The 17,677-nt window shown below is 44.5% G+C and overlaps 1 protein-coding gene across 1 annotated transcript in view; it reads left to right on the top strand.

Moving 5' to 3' along the window:
- Positions 1–17,677, top strand: part of LOC135205483 (uncharacterized) — a 113,325-nt gene that overhangs the window by 83,659 nt on the left and 11,989 nt on the right. Inside the window, exons 2-3 of the mRNA XM_064236195.1 lie at positions 1,199–1,374; positions 2,042–2,357. Coding sequence (XP_064092265.1) covers positions 1,199–1,374; positions 2,042–2,357 — 492 coding nt within the window. The remainder of the gene's footprint in view (positions 1–1,198; positions 1,375–2,041; positions 2,358–17,677) is intronic.

Genomic DNA, 17,677 nt, shown 5'->3' with positions numbered 1-17,677 from the left:
CAGACCCACAAGAACTCTAGCCATAGATCTAATATCTCGCTAAAGTCTTGAGGTGATGCAGACTACCGGGCTACAGCACGAAGTGTACCACCTATCAGGTAGGACCACGTTTTTCTTTTATACCTACAACATATGTGTTTACCTGTCTATTCCATATTAGCTGTCTCTTACCCTCCACCAAAGGGTGCCAATCAGTAATATTATCTGACAGGTAAGTTCATTGTGTGAAAATGATATTGTTTTATAATACAATAAAGTTTCATACATACTTACCTGGCAGATATATACGATTAATGGCCCACCCAGCCTCCCCGCAGGAGACAGGTGGAAGAGAGAAAATATGATAGAAAACGGGAATGGTTCCTAGTCCTGCCGCCCAGGGCAGGCAGGTAGATCACCTGACCTACCGGTAGCGAGTGGCGCGAAATTTGAATTTCTGTCGGGGACGACGGAGTCTTAGCTAAGTATATATCTGCCAGGTAAGTATGTATGAAACTTTATTGTATTATAACAATATCATTTTTTAAAAAGTAATTTGTATTCTTCCTAGGTATACAAACCAGAGCCTTTTAGCATAAACACCTGAACCAGCCTGCCTAGTCCCTGATGCCAAACAGAAAATCATCTCCTTTTCTTTTAGTAGGGCAATTAGTGCCTTAATTTTATCTTGTCAGTTTTTGTATTTATATTTTGGTGGCTGGTGGAGGTGTAGCATTTCATTTGCATTGTATGTAATTGTCATCATCATCATCTCCAACGCAACTGCGAAATTCCACGCCTCATGTTTGCTTTGTCTTCCACCAATCTTCACTGATCTCCAGTCTCCCTTTTCTTAGTTCTCATCCAAGTAGGGGTGGTTCTTCCAACTCTTATGGTGCACACAGGATTCCAGTTGACAGTATTATGTAATATTCTCTCTTAAGTTATGCAAAGTATATGTCAAAGCCATCACCATCTTTTTTTTCATCATTCTCATATCTACATATGGTACTTAGATAGATTTTCTTTATGGTATCATCTCTGACTGTTGTGCCATCTGACTTCTATTATTCTTGTTAAAAGCTTTATTTTAAAATGACAAAATCCAAGAGATAAAGTTTCATTGTCATACAGAGTATGGTAATTAAAGATTTTATCTTCCTCAATATTGCTTGCTTGTGTAAATTTTGCCATAGTTATTTATTCTTACTATTGACAGAGAGGTATCAGCTCATCCTTGTTAGTGAATGCTGACCGGAAAACTATTGTGAAAATATTTTACAAGCACATCTCGCCCAAATACCAACGTGATTACCGTGAAAACAGAAGAGGGAAAATCCTGAAGAGAGCTAGACAGAAGAGGGAAAGGAAAATTGAGAGTGAAGACTGGAAGAAGTAAGTATGGAATGACATAGGTATAAAGCATAGTATATTTATTTCTTGCAAGAATATCTTTCAAGATTCTGTCCCTTGTATAGCTTAAAGCTTTTATTGCAAGTGCACTTTACATTTGCACCATTATTGATTTTTTATATTTATAAATGTATACATTATATGTTGAAATTCTTGTGAAGTTCGAGAATATCCCTTCCTTTATTCATGGAAAACATTCATTGTTAACCGAATTTATATACAGCATATTATATACATTTTTGTTCAACAGTAAGCCATTTCCTTATCAAAAGATAGGTCCTGAGAAAAAAACAAAGGTGAACCCACCCATGCTGAAGGCTTCCACACCGTATCTTACATTTTGTGCTAACACTTCTGAAAGACATTACTTGCAGTTTTCCTAACCTAATATCTTACATTTTCTCCACAAGAAACCTGTGCTAATCTTTCTTCTCTGTTCTTGCTTGCAAGTTGTTAGTATAAAAAATGATAGAAGCATCTTTCCCTACTGTAGACAGTCCATACTGATTTTGATGGAGTAAGTTATCATGAGCGGTGACTTCAATTTATCTTATAAAATCCATGAAAAGTATATCAGTGGAAATATTTTAGGCAAATAGGGGTTAGTGTGGTAAATAGTAGTCTTGACATTGTTTTCATCATTTTTCAGGTTGATTATAGACCCAAAGGATATTAAGAGTAGCTCACATTATTCTTCTTCAAAATATTCAAGTCATGGTAATTCATCCAGGGATCGTCTTAAGCCGCCACCTTCTGTTCATAAAACTACTCCCAAAAGCTTAGATGATATTATAATAAAAGAACATAAAGTAAGAAGTAATCGTGAGGAAGAAAAGAATAGAGATAAGGGTAAAGACGGAGATAAAAGAAAAGATGACGGAGAAAGACGGAAAGATGACATCAGCAGAGATGTTAAGAAAATTAAATTAAGTAGCTCATCATCAGAAAAACGAAGGCATGAAGATGTAAGTAGAGCACTGTATTTTTATAAAGGAAAAATGTAAGAGAATTTTATCTTCATTGGTGCATTGTAGAAATAGTTTTTTTTATGTTGTAGGTTGTATTTTCATACAATGAACTTACCTGTCAGATATATACTTAGCTAAGACTCCGTCGTCCCCGACAGAAATTCAAATTTCGCGCCACTCGCTACCGGTAGTCAGGTGATCTACCTGCCTGCCCTGGGCGGCAGGACTAGGAACCATTCCCGTTTTCTATCATATTTTCTCTGTCGCCGGTGATATCAACATTGTTGTTACTACCTCCTGACTGGAATTCGCTTTTCAAGACTTTTTGATCATCTATATTGGATTTCTTGGTGACGTACTGGATCGTTGTTTTGGCATTTGCTACCATGGACTGGATTTGGACTTGCTTTTGATTTTTCTGATAGAATGTCTGATTCAAGTGTTAGTGTGAGAGTGTGTGTGAATGTAGGCTGCAAGGTGAGGATACCGAAGGCTTCGGTTGATCCTCACACTGTATGTCGTAAGTGTAGGGGGTTTGACTGTTCTTTAGCTAACACCTGTATTGAGTGTGAAAAGTTGAATGCTAATGAATGGAAGCACTCCTAACTTCTTACTTGAAGAAGTTATGATAAGGGATAGAATTAGACGGCTGCACAAAAGGGTGTGAGTACAAGGCCTATTGAGCCTTTCTCTGAGTCTAACTCTCCTGTTATTAATGATTTTGATTCTCCCTGTGATCTGAACCCTCACAGGCTTTGCATTCCGGATTCAGCATCTGAAATCGCCAATCTAAAGGCTACTCTTCGTAAGATGAAGACAAAAATGGCGGCCATGCAAGGTAAGGGAAGTGATAGTGAATTACTTAGTGAAGTGAGTGTTCCCAGTGTTGTGGAGGGGGCGTCTGACCGTCCCTGCGATGCTCCCAGGCCTAGACCTCTTCCAAACTCACATACCCAGAGGAGAAGGAAAGTCGAAAGTCGTACGGAGGTTGTGGGGAATCCCCAACGGTCAGGCGTCCCTTCAGCAGGTTCTGTTTCGCTACAGTCTGCTCAGGACCGCTTTAATAGAAGCGTCCTACGAGATTGTTTCTCGTCGTCCGGTTCTCCTTCACCTAAACGAGGGTGGAAGGATCTGATCTTTCTAGCCACTGAAAAGGCACTGGAAAGAACGCGCTTTTGACTCGAGCCTGGAGCGCTTTTCGGAGGAAGCCCCCTCTTCTATCAAGAAGGCTAAGATGGTCTCGACGCCTCCTCGATCGGTAGTTGAGGATCGCACTCCTTCAAGTTCTCCTGCTTCTTCTATTGAAGAGGACGCTGGTGTGGCTTCCAAGAGGCTATTGCTAGCTGTACAAGAACAGTTAGTCTCTTTGGTTGGAGTTCTTTCGAGGGATCCCCCTCGCAAGAAGGACGCTAGACTTCCTATTAAGAAGTCTCGTCTTCTTTCGCCTGCCAGACGTGAAGCGTCCTTCAGGCATGAAGAGCCTTACAAGCGCGAGACGTCTTCCAGGCGCGAAGATTCTTTCAGGCGTTAGGAGCTATCCTAGCGGTTTGTTCTCTAGACAAGGATAACGCTCAGGGAGCGCGAAGGAGTCAGCCAAGCGTGAGGCGCCAGACAGGCGCGAGGATTGAAGCAGCCAAGCGCGAGGCAGCCAGCCAGGCGCGAGGAGAGGTCAGCCAAGCACGAGGCGCCAGCCAGGCGCGAGGAGTCAGCCAAGCACGAGGCGCCAGCCAGGCGCGAGGAGTCAGCTAAGCACGAGGCGTCAGCCAGGCGCGAGATGCCAGCCAAGCAACAAGCTCCAGCCAAGCGCGAGGCGCCAGCCAAGGGCGAAGAGCTTGCCAGGCGTGAGAAGTCAAGCAGACGCGAGACTACTAGTAGACTTGAGAGAGAATCTGTTCACTCTATGAGTCCCTCTCCTAGTAGGAGTTTGTCGCCAGTAGAGAGAGAACTTAGTGAAGATCCTCTCGTTTTTCAAGCCGATTCTCCGCACGGTGTGGACGTAGATTCGGAAGACGAGGTTAACGGTAGAGAAGGCTTCTTCTAACTATAGAGTTTTTGACGGACCTTTACTTTTTTGCAGGGAGGTATGGAGATTCGTTGACTCCTGCGGCTCCTCCTTCGCCTCGATCACTGTTTTCGAGTGCGATCGTACCGAAGTCTTCGTCGGTTTTGAAGATGAGACCTACGATCTCTATGAAAAGAGCTCTACAGTCTCTTGACAAGTGGATGTTGTCGAAGAAGGATCTGGGCAGAACCACCTTCTGTATGCCTCCAGCCATACTTTCTGGTAAAAGAGGTGTCTGGTACCGAACTGGGGAGAACATGGGCCTTTCTCTCCCAGCGTCGGCTGAAGCGGACTTTTCAACCTTGGTTGATTCATCGCGTAGACACGCTTTGAATGGAGCTCGTGTGACTTGGGCGATTTCTGAGACTGATCATCTCCTCAAGGGCCTCTTCCATATTTTGTAAGTGTTTAATTTCCTAGACTGGTCCCTTGGGGTGATGTCTAAGAAGGCTCATGACTCGGAAGGTCTAGACCCCGAAGTCATTCTTAGTATTCTGTCCATGTATTGACAAGGCAGTACAAGACGGATCGGGAGAAGTCTCCTCTCTCTTTGGAGCGGTACTCCTTAAGAAGAGAGTATTTTTAGTGCCTTCTTAACCAAGGCGATTTCTCCCTCACAGAGGCAGCCCTGGTTTTCCGCTCCCATGTCGGACTTCTTGTTTCCTTCTCGAGTTAGTGAAGGACATTTCTCGCTCACTGACTGAGAAGGCGACACAGGATCTTCTCCTTCACAACTGCAAGGAAGAAGAGACCCCTAGTTTGCGGTTGACAAGAAAGGACCGACTTCTACTGTTCAGCCCTTTCGAGGAGGCCCTCCCTCCAGAGCTCCCTCTAAGAGGAGAGGTCCTGAGAGGAGAGGTAAAGCTTCTTCCCGTCCCTTTAAGAAAGGGAAGTGAGACAGACAACCTCCAAACACCAGTGGGTGCCAGGCTTCTCGAATTTGCAGACGCCTGGACATTCATAAACTCGGACGCCTCTTCGATGTCTATAATCAGGAAGGGATATCTTATCCCCTTCCAGGACAGTCCTCCCCTAATGACTATTCCACGGGAACTGTCAGCCAGATACAGGGACCCTGTACTGAGGGATACTCTTCGTCTGATGGTGGATCAAATGTGGGACAAACGAGCTATAGAATTAGTTCTGGAGCAAAACTCTCCGGGGTTTTACAATCGTCTTTTTCTGGTTGCGAAAGCCTCGGGGGGGCTGGAGACCAGTACTAGATGTCAGCGCTCTGAACAAGTTCGTTCTAAAGGAGAAGTTCTCTATGGAGACTTCGGCCTCAGTCTTGCGGCTTTACGTCAAGGAGATTGGATGGTGTCGCTGGATCTCCAGGACGCTTATTTTCATGTCCCGATTCACCCTTCTTCGAAGAAGTACCTCCATTTCATGACGGGGGGAAGGATCTTTCAGTTCAGGGCCTTGTGTTTCGGCCTGTCCACAGCTCCTCAGGTCTTCACAAACCTGATGAAGAATGTGGCGAGGTTTCTTCACCTCAAAGGCGTCAACATCTCTCTATATCTGGACGATTGGCTCATCAGGGCCAGAACAGAGAGACAGTGTTTGGAGGACCTTTCTTTGACCCTAGACCTGATAAAGGCGTTGGGACTACTCGTGAACCTCGAGAAGTCACAGCTGATCCCAGACAGAACTTAGTCTATCTGGGGATTCAGATGGATTCTCTGGGTTTTTCGAGTATTTCCTTCGCAGAGAGAATTTGTGAGAGGCTTGGAGAAAGTCTCTCTCTTCTTAGGGAAAGAACGAACTTCGGCGAGGGAATGGTTAAGCCTTCTAGGGACCCTTTCCTCGCTCGAACAGTTCTTTCCTCTAGGAAGACTTCATCTTCGTCCTCTTCAGTTTTTCCTAAGGAGATCATGGAATTGGAAGACGGGACTTCTCTCCGACAGTTTTCTCCTTCCAATGGAAATGAAACCACACCTGCAATGGTGGTTGTCCCCTCTAAAAGAGAACAAGGGAATTTCTCTGGAAGTTCCGAACCCAAGCCGAGTGTTATATTCAGACGCATCGGAGAAGGGTTGGGGAGCAACACTAGGACCGAGAGAAGTGTCAGGCACCTGGAAGGCAGCACAGGTGTCCTGGCACATAAATTGCAAAGAATTTCTGGCAGTTCACTTGGCTCTAAAGTTCTTCGAACCTTTTGTGGCAAACAGTGTGGTCCAAGTGAATGTGGACAACACTACCGCCCTGTCCTACATTCTGAAGCAAGGAGGAACACACTCCTTGTTCCTATACAAAATAGCAAGAGATCTGCTACTTTGGACCTCCCAGAGGAACATCTCCCTCCTGACAAGATTTGTCCAGGGTACGAGAAACGTCAGGGCGGACAGACTGAGCAGGAGAAGCCAGGTCCTTCACACAGAATGGACCCTTCATTCAGAGGTGTGTCAGAGTCTTTGGGATCTTTGGGGCACTCCTCATGTAGATCTGTTCGCCACATTCCTTTCCAAAAGGCTGGAAGTATTTTGCTCAGTGGTGGAAGACCCAAGAGCTCTCGTGGTCGACGCCTTCCTGCTAGACTGGTCTCATGTAGACGTGTACGCTTTTCCCCCTTTCAAAATCCTGGGGCAAGTGTTGAGAAAGTTTGTAGCGTCCAACGAAACAAGAATGACCCTGATAGCCCCGTTTTGGCCAGCACAAGATTGGTTTGCAGAGGTGCTGGAGTGGACAGTAGACTTCCCCAGATCCCTTCCAAGAAGGATGGATCTTCTCAGACAGCCACACTTCGAGAGGTTTCATCAAAACCTCCCCGCTCTCGCTCTGACTGCCTTTCGACTATCGAAAGACTTGTCAGAGCGAGGGGGTTTTCTCGCGAAGCTGCAAGCGCTATCGCTAGAGCCCGCAGAGCTTCCACTAGACGAGTCTATCAGTCTAAGTGGGAGGTTTTTAGAAGGTGGTGTAAGTCTAAGAAGTTGTCCTCCTCCAGTACCTCTATAACCGAAATCGCTGATTTCCTTTTGTTCCTGAGAGAGGACTCTCACTATCTGTATCGACTATCAAAGGATACAGGAGCATGCTTTCGCAGTCTTCAGAAAACAGAGACCTAGAGATTGCTGATAATAAAGATCTGCACGACTTGATTAGATCGTTTGAAACAACAAAATCTAAGGAACTAACTCCTCCCAGCTGGAACCTGGATGTAGTTCTCAAGTTCCTTTCGTCTGACAGATTCGAGCCTCCTCATTTAGCTTCGTTTAGGGATTTAACGAGGAAATGCTTGTTTCTCCTATCTGTGGCGACAGCCAAAAAGAAGATGGTGAACTTCACGCCCTTGAAGATGAAGTCGGCTTTAACAGAGACTCGGCCTTCTGCTCATTTAGAACACTTTTTCTAGCGAAAAATGAGAACCCCTCGAATCCCTGGCCCAAGAGATTCGAGATTAAAGGCTTATCGAGTCTAGTGGGTAGAGAAAACAGAAAGGTCTCTTTGCCCTGTAAGAGCCTTGAAGTTCTACTTACAAAAGAAGAAACAAATGGGAGGCTCTAGGCAAGGTCTTTGGTGTTCGATTAAGGACCCCACAAGAATCATGTCTAAGAATGCATTAGCTTTCTTCATAAGGAGCGTCATTACAGATGCTCACAAGTTCTGTCCTGACGACTTTTCCGCTTTTAAGAGTAAAAGCTCATGAAGTTAGAGCAGTGGCGACGTCTCTCTCTTTTCAGAAGAATATGTCGCTAAAGAAAATCATTGATACGACATATTGGAGGTGCAATTCGGTATTTGCATCTCACTATCTTAAAGATGTTCGCGTGACCTACGAGAAATGTTTTTCTCTGGGGCCTTTCGTATCGGCGGATACGATACTGGTTACAGGAGCAAACACCAATCCTTAACTTTGTACATACCTTCTACTAGATATGTTCTAGATTTCTGCTGACAAAGAGGGCTCGGTGCTGCACTGGCAGCCAGTCACTGTTGTTCAGTAAGGAACTCTTGTGATATCTTTTAGAGGAGTATTAAAAGTTTTTTTTTGAGAATTTTTGTATGAATGCGTATTAGTTTCGAGTTATGGGTTGTTTGTAATGAGTTCGGGGATAACTCAGAACAATTCTTTATACTAACATGGTGGTTAGGATCAGGTGGTCGGGATTGGTTGTGTGCTCCTTCATAAGGTGTGTTGTCATAGAAGTGGTCCAGTACCCATTGACAAAGTCCTTTCAGGCTCTGCCGAGTAAGCGGTTCATATACCCATCGACAGACCCACAAGAACTTTAGCCATAGATCACATATCTCGCTAAAGTCTTGAGGTGATGCAGACTACCGGGCTACAGCCACGAAGTCTACCACCTATCAGGTAGGAACCAAGGTTTTTCTTTTATACCTACAACATATGTTGTTTACCTGTCTATTCCATTTTAGCTGTCTCTTACCCTCCACCAAAGGGTGCCAATCAGCTAAGTATATATCTGACAGGTAAGTTCATTGTATGAAAATGATATTGTTATACTACAATAAAGTTTCATACATACTTACCTGGCAGATATATACGATTAATGGCCCACCCACCCAGCCTCCCCGCAGGAGACAGGTGGAAGAGAGAAAATATGATAGAAAACGGGAATGGTCCTAGTCCTGCCGCCCAGGGCAGGCAGTCTAGATCACCTGACCTACCGGTAGCGAGTGGCGCGAAATTTGAATTTCTGTCGGGGACGACGGAGTCTTAGCTAAGTATATATCTGCCAGGTAAGTATGTATGAAACTTTATTGTATTATAACAATATCATTTTTATGACTTTCAAAACTCACTATTTTCATACAATCAACTTACCTGTCAGATATATACTTAGCTAAGACTCCGTCGTCCCCGACAGAAATTCAAATTTCGCGCCACTCGCTACAGGTAGGTCAGGTGATCTACCGCCCTGCCCTGGGTGGCAGGACTAGGAACCATTCCCGTTTTCTATCATATTTTCTCTGTCGCCGGTGGTATCAACATTGTTGTTACTACCTCCTGACTAGAATTCGTTTTTCAAGGCAATTGATCTTCTTTCATCTGACTTTTTGGTGACGTACCTGGATCGTTGTTTTGGCATTCGCTAATGTGGACTGGATTTGGACTTGCTTTTGATTTTTCTACAGAATGTCTGATTCAAGTGTTAGTGTGAGAGTTTGTGTGAATGTAGGCTGCAAGGTGAGGATACCGAAGGCTTCGGTTGATCCTCACACTATATGCAGTAAATGTAGAGGGTTTGAATGTTCTTTGACTAACACCTGTCATGAGTGTGAAAGGTTGAGTGCGGAGGAATGGAAGACTCTAACTTCTTACTTGAAGAAGTTAGAGAGGGATAGAATTAGAGGGGCTGCATCTAAGGGTGTGGGTAGTACAAGGCCTATTGAGCATTTTCCTGATTCTAACTCCTCTGTAAATCATGCATTTGATTCTCCCTCTTTATCAGGGCCCCTCACAGGCTTTGCATTCAGAGGGGGGGGGGGGGGGTTCGGATCTGAAGGCTACACTTCAAAGGATGAAATCCAAAATGGCTGCCCTGAAAGGTAAGGATAGTGAAAGTGACGTGTTAAGTGAAGTGAGTGCCCCCAGTGTTGTGGAGGGGGCGTCTGACCGTCTCTGCGACGCTCCCAGGCCTAGACCTCTTCCAAGCTCCCAAGCCCAGAGGAGAAGGAAAGTCGAAAGCCTTACGGAGGTTGTGGAGAATCCCCACCGGTCAGGCGTCCCTTCAGCAGGCTCTGTAGCGCAACAGACTGCTCAGGACCGCTTTAGGAAAAGCGTCCTCCGAGAGTGTTTCTCCGTCGTTCGGTTTCTCCTTCCCAAGTAAACGTGGGGGTGGAAGGATTCGGACCTTTCCAGGCCCCTGAAAAGGCACTGGAAAGAGCCTTTGTTTGACTCGAGCCCCGAGCGCTTCTCGGATGAAGCTCCCTCCTCGATCAAGAAGGCGAAGGTGGTTTTGACGTCTCCCTGTTCCGACAGAGCGGGTCAAACTCCTTTGAGGTCTCCCTCTCCTCTTGTTGAAGAGGACGCTGGGGAGGCTTCCAAGAGGATCCTTTTAGCTGTTCAAGAGCAGTTAGCCTCGTTGGTCGGAGTCCTTTCGAAAGATCCACCTCGTAAGAAGGACGTTAGACTTCCTGTCAAAAAGTCTCGTCCTCTTTCTCCTGCCAGGCGCGAGGCGCCAGCCAGATGTGAGGCGTCAACCAGGCGTGAGATGCCATCCGAGCGTGAGACTTCTTTCAGGCACGAGACGTCAGCCAGGCGTGAAGCGCCAGCCAAGCGCGAGGATCCTTATTTCAGCGAAGCGTCTGCCAGGCACGAGGCACCAGCCAGGTGCGAGATTCCAACCAGGCGCGAGGAGCCAGCCAGGCGCGAGGCGCCAGCCAGGCGCGAGGCGCCAGCCAGGCGCGAGGAGCCAGCCAGGCGCGAGGAGCCAACCAGGCGCGAGACGCCAGCTTTGTTACAGAGGGGCTCTGTACATACTCTTAGTCCCTCTCCGGTTAGGAGTTTGTCTCCCGCAGAGAGAGATGTTTGGAAAGACCCCCCAGACTTTAAGGCGGATTCTCCTTCTGATCCTTTTGTTGACGAGGATTCAGAAGACGAGGCTCATGGTAGAGAAGGACTTTCAAACTACAAGGTTTTGACAGCTCTTCTTCTTAGGAATATGGAGATTCCTTAACTCCTGCCGCTCCTCCTTCTCTGCGCGCGCTCTTTTCAAGCTCCAAGACGCCAAAGTCTTCGTCTTTTCTGAAAATGAGACCGACTATCTCTATGAAGAGAGCTCTTCAGTCTCTGGATAACTGGATGAAGACGAAGAAGGATCTGGGCAGAACTGTCTTCTGTATGCCCCCTGCTAGACTTAGCAGGGTCAAAAGGGTATTTGGTACCAGACAGGGGAGAATATGGGACTCTCTCTCCCGGCTTCTGAGGAAGCTGACTTTTCTAGTCTGGTAGACGCATCAAGAAGGCATGGCCTGAACTCGGCTCGTGTGACTTGGGGTCTTTCTGAGCTTGATCATCTCCTCAAGGGACTCTTCCATGTATTGGAAGTATTCAATTTCCTGGATTGGTCCCTTGGGGTGATGGCCAAGAAGGCCCATGACTCGGAGGGCCTCGATCCTGAAGTTCTCCTCTGTATCTTGTCGTGCATAGACAAGGCAGTACAGGATGGCTCAGGGGAAGTCTTCTCTCTCTTTGGAACGGGACTCTTGAAGAAGAGGGCTGTTTTCAGTGCCTTTCTTACCAAGTCTGTTTCTCACTCACAAAAATCAGCCTTGATGTTTGCACCCATGTCTGACTTTTTGTTCCCTTCTCAGTTGGTGAAGGACATTTCCTGTTCACTAACTGAGAAGGCGACCCAGGACCTTCTCCTTCAGTCTTCCAGAAAGAAGAGGCCTGTGGAAGTGGGAGAGAAGAAGGGCGAGTACGTCTCTTGAGCCCTTTCGAGGAGGCCCTCCCTCCAGAGCTCCCTCAAAAAGGAAAGCGCCTGAGAGGAGAGGTAGATCTTCCTTCCGTCCCTTTAAAAGGGGAAAGTGATGTAAGGAACCTCCAAACACCAGTAGGTGCCAGACTCCTGGGATTTGCGGATGCCTGGGCACTCATCGATGCAGACGCTTGGTCGATGTCTGTGATAAAGAAGGGATATTGCATCCCCTTCCAGGACAGTCCTCCCCTGACTTCAACTCCGCGGGAACTGTCCGCCAAATACAAGGACCCTGTTCTGAGAGATACTCTTCGGCTAATGGTGGATCAGATGTGGGACAAGAGAGCGATAGAACTAGTGCTGGATCAAAACTCCCCGGGGTTTTACAATCGTCTTTTCCTGGTTGCAAAGACCTCGGGGGGCTGGAGACCAGTTCTAGATGTCAGCACTCTGAACAAATTTGTTCAGAAAGAGAAGTTCGCCATGGAAACTTCTGCGTCAGTCCTTGCGGCTCTTCGCCAAGGGGATTGGATGGTTTCCCTGGATCTCCAAGATGCCTATTTTCACGTCCCAATTCATCCTTCGTCGAAGAAGTACCTCCGTTTCATAACGGGGGGAAGGATCTACCAGTTCAGGGCCTTGTGTTTCGGCCTGTCCACTGCTCCTCAGGTCTTCACAAGCCTGATGAAAAATGTGGCGAGATGGCTTCACCTGAAGGGTGTCAATATCTCTAAGTATCTAGACGACTGGCTCATCAGAGCCAGATCAGAGAGAGAGTGTTTGGAGGACCTTGCTTTGACCCTAAACCTGATCAAATCGTTGGGATTACTCGTAAACCTCGAGAAGTCGCAGCTGATCCCCAGCCAGAACTTGGTCTATCTGGGGATTCAGATGGATTCTCAGGGTTTTCGAGTATTTCCTTCTCAAGAAAGACTCGTGAGAGGTTTAGAGAAAGTCTCTCTCTTCTTAGGGAAAGAACGTACTTCGGCGAGGGAATGTTTGAGCCTTCTAGGGACCCTTTCCTCGCTCGAACAGTTCTTTCCTCTAGGAAGACTTCATCTTCGTCCTCTTCAGTTCTTCCTCAAGAGATCGTGAAACTGGAAGACAGGACTTCGCTCGGACAGTTTTCCCATTCCAGTGGAGATGAAACAACACTTGGAATGGTGGTTGCCCCCATTAAAGGAGAACAAGGGAATTTCCCTGGAGATTCGGAACCCAAGCCTTGTACTGTAAAAAGGTTGGGGAGCAACCTTAGGAACGAGAGAAGTGTCAGGCACCTGGAGTGCAGTTCAGGTGTCCTGGCACATAAATTGCAAAGAACTTTTAGCCGTACACCTGGCTCTAAAGAACTTTGAACCTTTAGTGACAAACAGTGTAGTCCAAGTAAACGCAGACAACACCACCGCCCTTGCCTTCATTCGGAAGCAAGGAGGGACACACTCGTTTTTCCTGTACGAGCTCGCAAGAGATCTACTACTTTGGGCCTCCCAAAGGAACATCTCCCTCCTGACGAGGTTTGTTCAGGGAGTAAGGAACGTGAGAGCAGACAGGCTGAGCAGGAGGAGCCAGGTCCTTCACACAGAATGGACCCCCCACTCAGAAGTTTGTCAGAGTCTCTGGTCTCTATGGGGGACTCCTCATGTGGACCTGTTTGCCACATTCCTCTCCAAAAGACTGGAAGTCTTTTGCTCAGTGGTAGAAGACCCCAGAGCTCTAGCAGTCGACGCCTTCCTTCTAGACTGGTCCCATGTAGACGTCTACGCATTTCCCCCATTCAAGATTCTGGGGGCAAGTGCCTGAAGAAGTTTGTGGTGGCTTCAAAGGGGACGAAAATGACCCTGATAGCCCCCTTTTGGCCGGCACAAGATTGGTTCACAGAGGTAGTGGAGTGGACAGTAGACTTCCCCAGATCCCTGCCAAGAAGGATGGATCTTCTCAGACAACCACACTTCAAGAGGTATCATCAAAACCTCCCCGCTCTCGCTTTGACTGCCTTTCGACTATCGAAAGACTTGTCAGAGCGAGAGGTTTTTCTTGCAAGGCTGCAAGCGTGATCGCTAGAGCCTGTAGAACTTCCACTATGTGAGTCTATCAATCTAAGTGGGAGGTTTTTAGAAGATGGTGTAAGTCGAAGAAGTTGTCCTCCTCCAGTACCTCTGTGACCGAAATGGCTGATTTCTTGCTATTCCTTAGAGAGGACTCACATCTTTCTGTATCTACCATAAAGGGATACAGGAGTATGTTTTCGGCCGTCTTCAGAAATAGAGGCCTAGAGCTTGCAGATAATAAGGATCTACATGATCTTATAAGATCCTTTGAGACTTCAACTAAGGATCCAGCTCCTCCTAGCTGGAACCTCGATGTAGTCCTGAAGTTCCTGTCCTCTGATAGGTTCGAACCTCCTCATCTGGCCTCGTTTCGAGATTTCACAAGAAAGTGTTTGTTTCTTTTGTCACTAGCGACAGCCAAAAGAGTTAGTGAGCTGCACGCACTAGAGGATAAAGTGGGGTTCAAAAGAGACTCAGCCATCTGTTCGTTCAAAGCACTGTTTCTGGCAAAGAACGAAAATCCTTTGAATCCCTGGCCCAAGAACTTCGAAGTTAAAGGCTTATCGAGTCTCGTCGGTAGGGAAGCTGAAAGGTCTCTTTGCCCTGTAAGAGCGCTAAAATTCTACCTACAGAGGAAGAAACAGATGGGAGGTTCTAGACAGGGTCTTTGGTGCTCGGTTAAAGATCCTACAAGACCTATGTCCAAGAATGCTTTAGCCTTCTTTGTAAGGAACGTCATTACAGACGCGCACAAGACCTGTGCTGATGACTCGTTTCGACTCTTGAGAATGAAAATTTATGTATGTGTGTGTACTGTGTTATTTGAATTCTGGTTGTTGTGAAGAGTTGGGGGATAACTCTTAACAATCTTTAGTACTAACATGGTGGTTAAGATCAGGTGATCGGGATCGGTTGTGTGCTCCTTCATAAGATGTGTTGTCATATAAGTGGATTAGCACCCATTGACAAATGCCATTTAGGCTCTGCCAAGTAAGCGGATAAGACCCCATCGGCAGACCCACAAGAATTCTTGGCCATAGATCAAATATCTCCCTAAAGGCTCTTGAGGTGATGCAGACTACTGGGCAGCAACCATGAAGTCTACCACCTATCAGGTAGGAACCAAGGTCTATATATACCTACAACATATGTTGTTTACATGTCTATTCCAGTAGTTAGCTGTGTCTTACCCTCCACCAAAGGGTGCCAATCAGCTAAGTATATATCTGACAGGTAAGTTGATTGTATGAAAATGATATTGTTATGATACAATAAATTTTCATACTTACTTACGTGGCAGATATATACAATTAATGGCCCACCCAGCCTCCCCGCAGGAGACAGGTGGAAGAGAGAAAATATGATAGAAAATGGGAATGGTTCCTAGTCCTGCCACCCAGGGCAGGGCAGTAGATCACCTGACCTACCTGTAGCGAGTGGCGCGAAATTTGAATTTCTGTCGGGGACGACGGAGTCTTAGCTAAGTATATATCTGCCAGGTAAGTATGTATGAAACTTTATTGTATCATAACAATATCATATTTCAAAGTTAGTTCAAAAACTCCCAGTTAACTATAGATTCAGATTCAGTATCTCTCTTGACAACTATTGAAATGAATGTCCTGAAAATCATATGAAATGTCAAAATTTTATTTTGCTTTAAGGGTAAAAAAGAAAAAGAAAATGCTAAAGAACAATGTAGAACTGTTGATGATATTCTGGCAACCCTTACTCTCAATTCTGTTTTGGTTATAGAGTACTTTGATAAATCTACCAAAGTTTCATCAGGCTTTGGCAGAATATATATATATATATATATATATATATATATATATATATAATATATATATATATATATATATATATATATATATATATATATATATACACACACATATATACAGATAGGCATATATATGTATCATATAATATATCTATATATTATATATAAATATATATATATATAATATTAATTATATTATATTTTTTTCATATATATACTATACATTGTGTTTTTATATCATACATACATAAATACATACATATACATACAATATATACATATAGAATATATAACAATATTATATATTACATATATAGGATAATAAAAAGTTAAGTATATCTTAGTTTAACCAGACCACTGAGCTGATTAACAGCTCTTCTAGGGCTGGCCCGAAGGATTAGATATTTTTATGTGGCTAGGAACCAATTTATTGTGGGATCCGAACCACACTATATCGAGAAATGAATTTCTATCACCAGAAATAAATTCCTCTGATTCCGCGTTGGCAGAGCGGGAAATAGAACTTCGGACCACCAGATGGCAGCCGAGAGCGAAAACCACTCGTCCAGCGTGGAACTACATATATATACGTATATACATATATACATACATACATATAAATAAAGATAAATGCCATGAAGGAAAAATAAACGAAGGAGTCTGCAAGATCTTTCGACTTAAAAGTCCTTTACTGAGCAGATACTGCCAAAAATACGAGAAAAGACAATACAAGAAGGTTCGTATAACTGACAGATAGGGATTATAAAGGGATTAGTACCTAGAATCCGACACACCTGGAAGATAAGAAACCTTCCCAAACAAGAATAAACAAAGGGTGCAATTAAAGGTTTAAGACAATCATCTCAGATACAATCTCCAGACAATTAAAGGATTATAGGTGACAGCTATTTGGAACCTGGTAAACAAAACCATATTCACAAAACATGACAGACATACATTACATTAGAGTTATTAAAAAAATTTTATTGTAATGTATGTCTGTCATGTTTTGTGAATATGGTTTTGTTTACCAGGTTCCGAATAGCTGTCACCTATAATCCTTTAATTGTCTGGAGATTGTATTTGAGATGATTGTCTTAAACCTTTAATTGCACCCTTTGTTTATGCTTGTTTGGGAAGGTTTCTTATCTTCCAGGTGTGTCGGATTCTAGGTACTAATCCCTTTATAATCCCTATCTGTCAGTTATACGAACCTTCTTGTATTGTCTTTTCTCGTATTTTTGGCAGTATCTGCTCAGTAAAGGACTTTTAAGTCGAAAGATCTTGCAGACTCCTTCGTTTATTTTTCCTTCGTGGCATTTATCTTTATTTATGGATTTATCACGTTCCTAACTTTCGTGATTCAGTTATACATACATACATATATATATATTATATACGTATATATATATACAGGCGGTCCCCGGGTTACGACGGGGGTTCCGTTCTTAACCCGAAAATCGTCGTAAGCCGGAACGACGTTCTTGAAAACAAGTCCACAGGGAAAATTTCACTACTAATTTGCAATTTTTCTTAGGGCCGTATCTCTAAGATTATCACCAATTTACTTTTTTTCATGTGCAACACTGTGTATTCACAAATTACTGTATATTTTCATTAAAATACAAGAGAGAGAGAGACGAGAGAGAGAGGAGAGAGAGAGAGAGAGAGAGAGAGAGAGAGAGAGAAATAACTCCTTAGGTTTCAATAGATTGAAATGAACGTCTGTAGGCAACTTTTTCCCCCTCCCATAAATACATATATTTCTCCAGAGAAGAGAGAAAGAGAGGACTGTTCAATTATGTTTGTCTGTCTATCAATTCTTTTGCTGAGAGCGAGAGCGATAAAAGGAAGAAATAGAAACACCAAAGGTATGACAAGTATCTTGTAAGAGAGCGAAGTGAGAGAGAGAGAGAGAGAGAGATAGAGAGAAGAGAGAGAGAGAGAGAGAGAGGAGAGAGTTGTCCTTACAGTATTTAAAAGAGAGAAATGGATGATTATTGTATTTAAAATACTCAGATATGAATTTTGTACTTATA

The sequence above is a fragment of the Macrobrachium nipponense genome, chromosome 24 (assembly GCF_015104395.2).
Source record: "Macrobrachium nipponense isolate FS-2020 chromosome 24, ASM1510439v2, whole genome shotgun sequence".
Lineage (NCBI taxonomy): Eukaryota > Metazoa > Arthropoda > Malacostraca > Decapoda > Palaemonidae > Macrobrachium > Macrobrachium nipponense.
The sequence above is the reverse complement of the archived record's forward strand: the minus strand, read 5'-3'. Positions and strand labels throughout refer to the sequence as shown.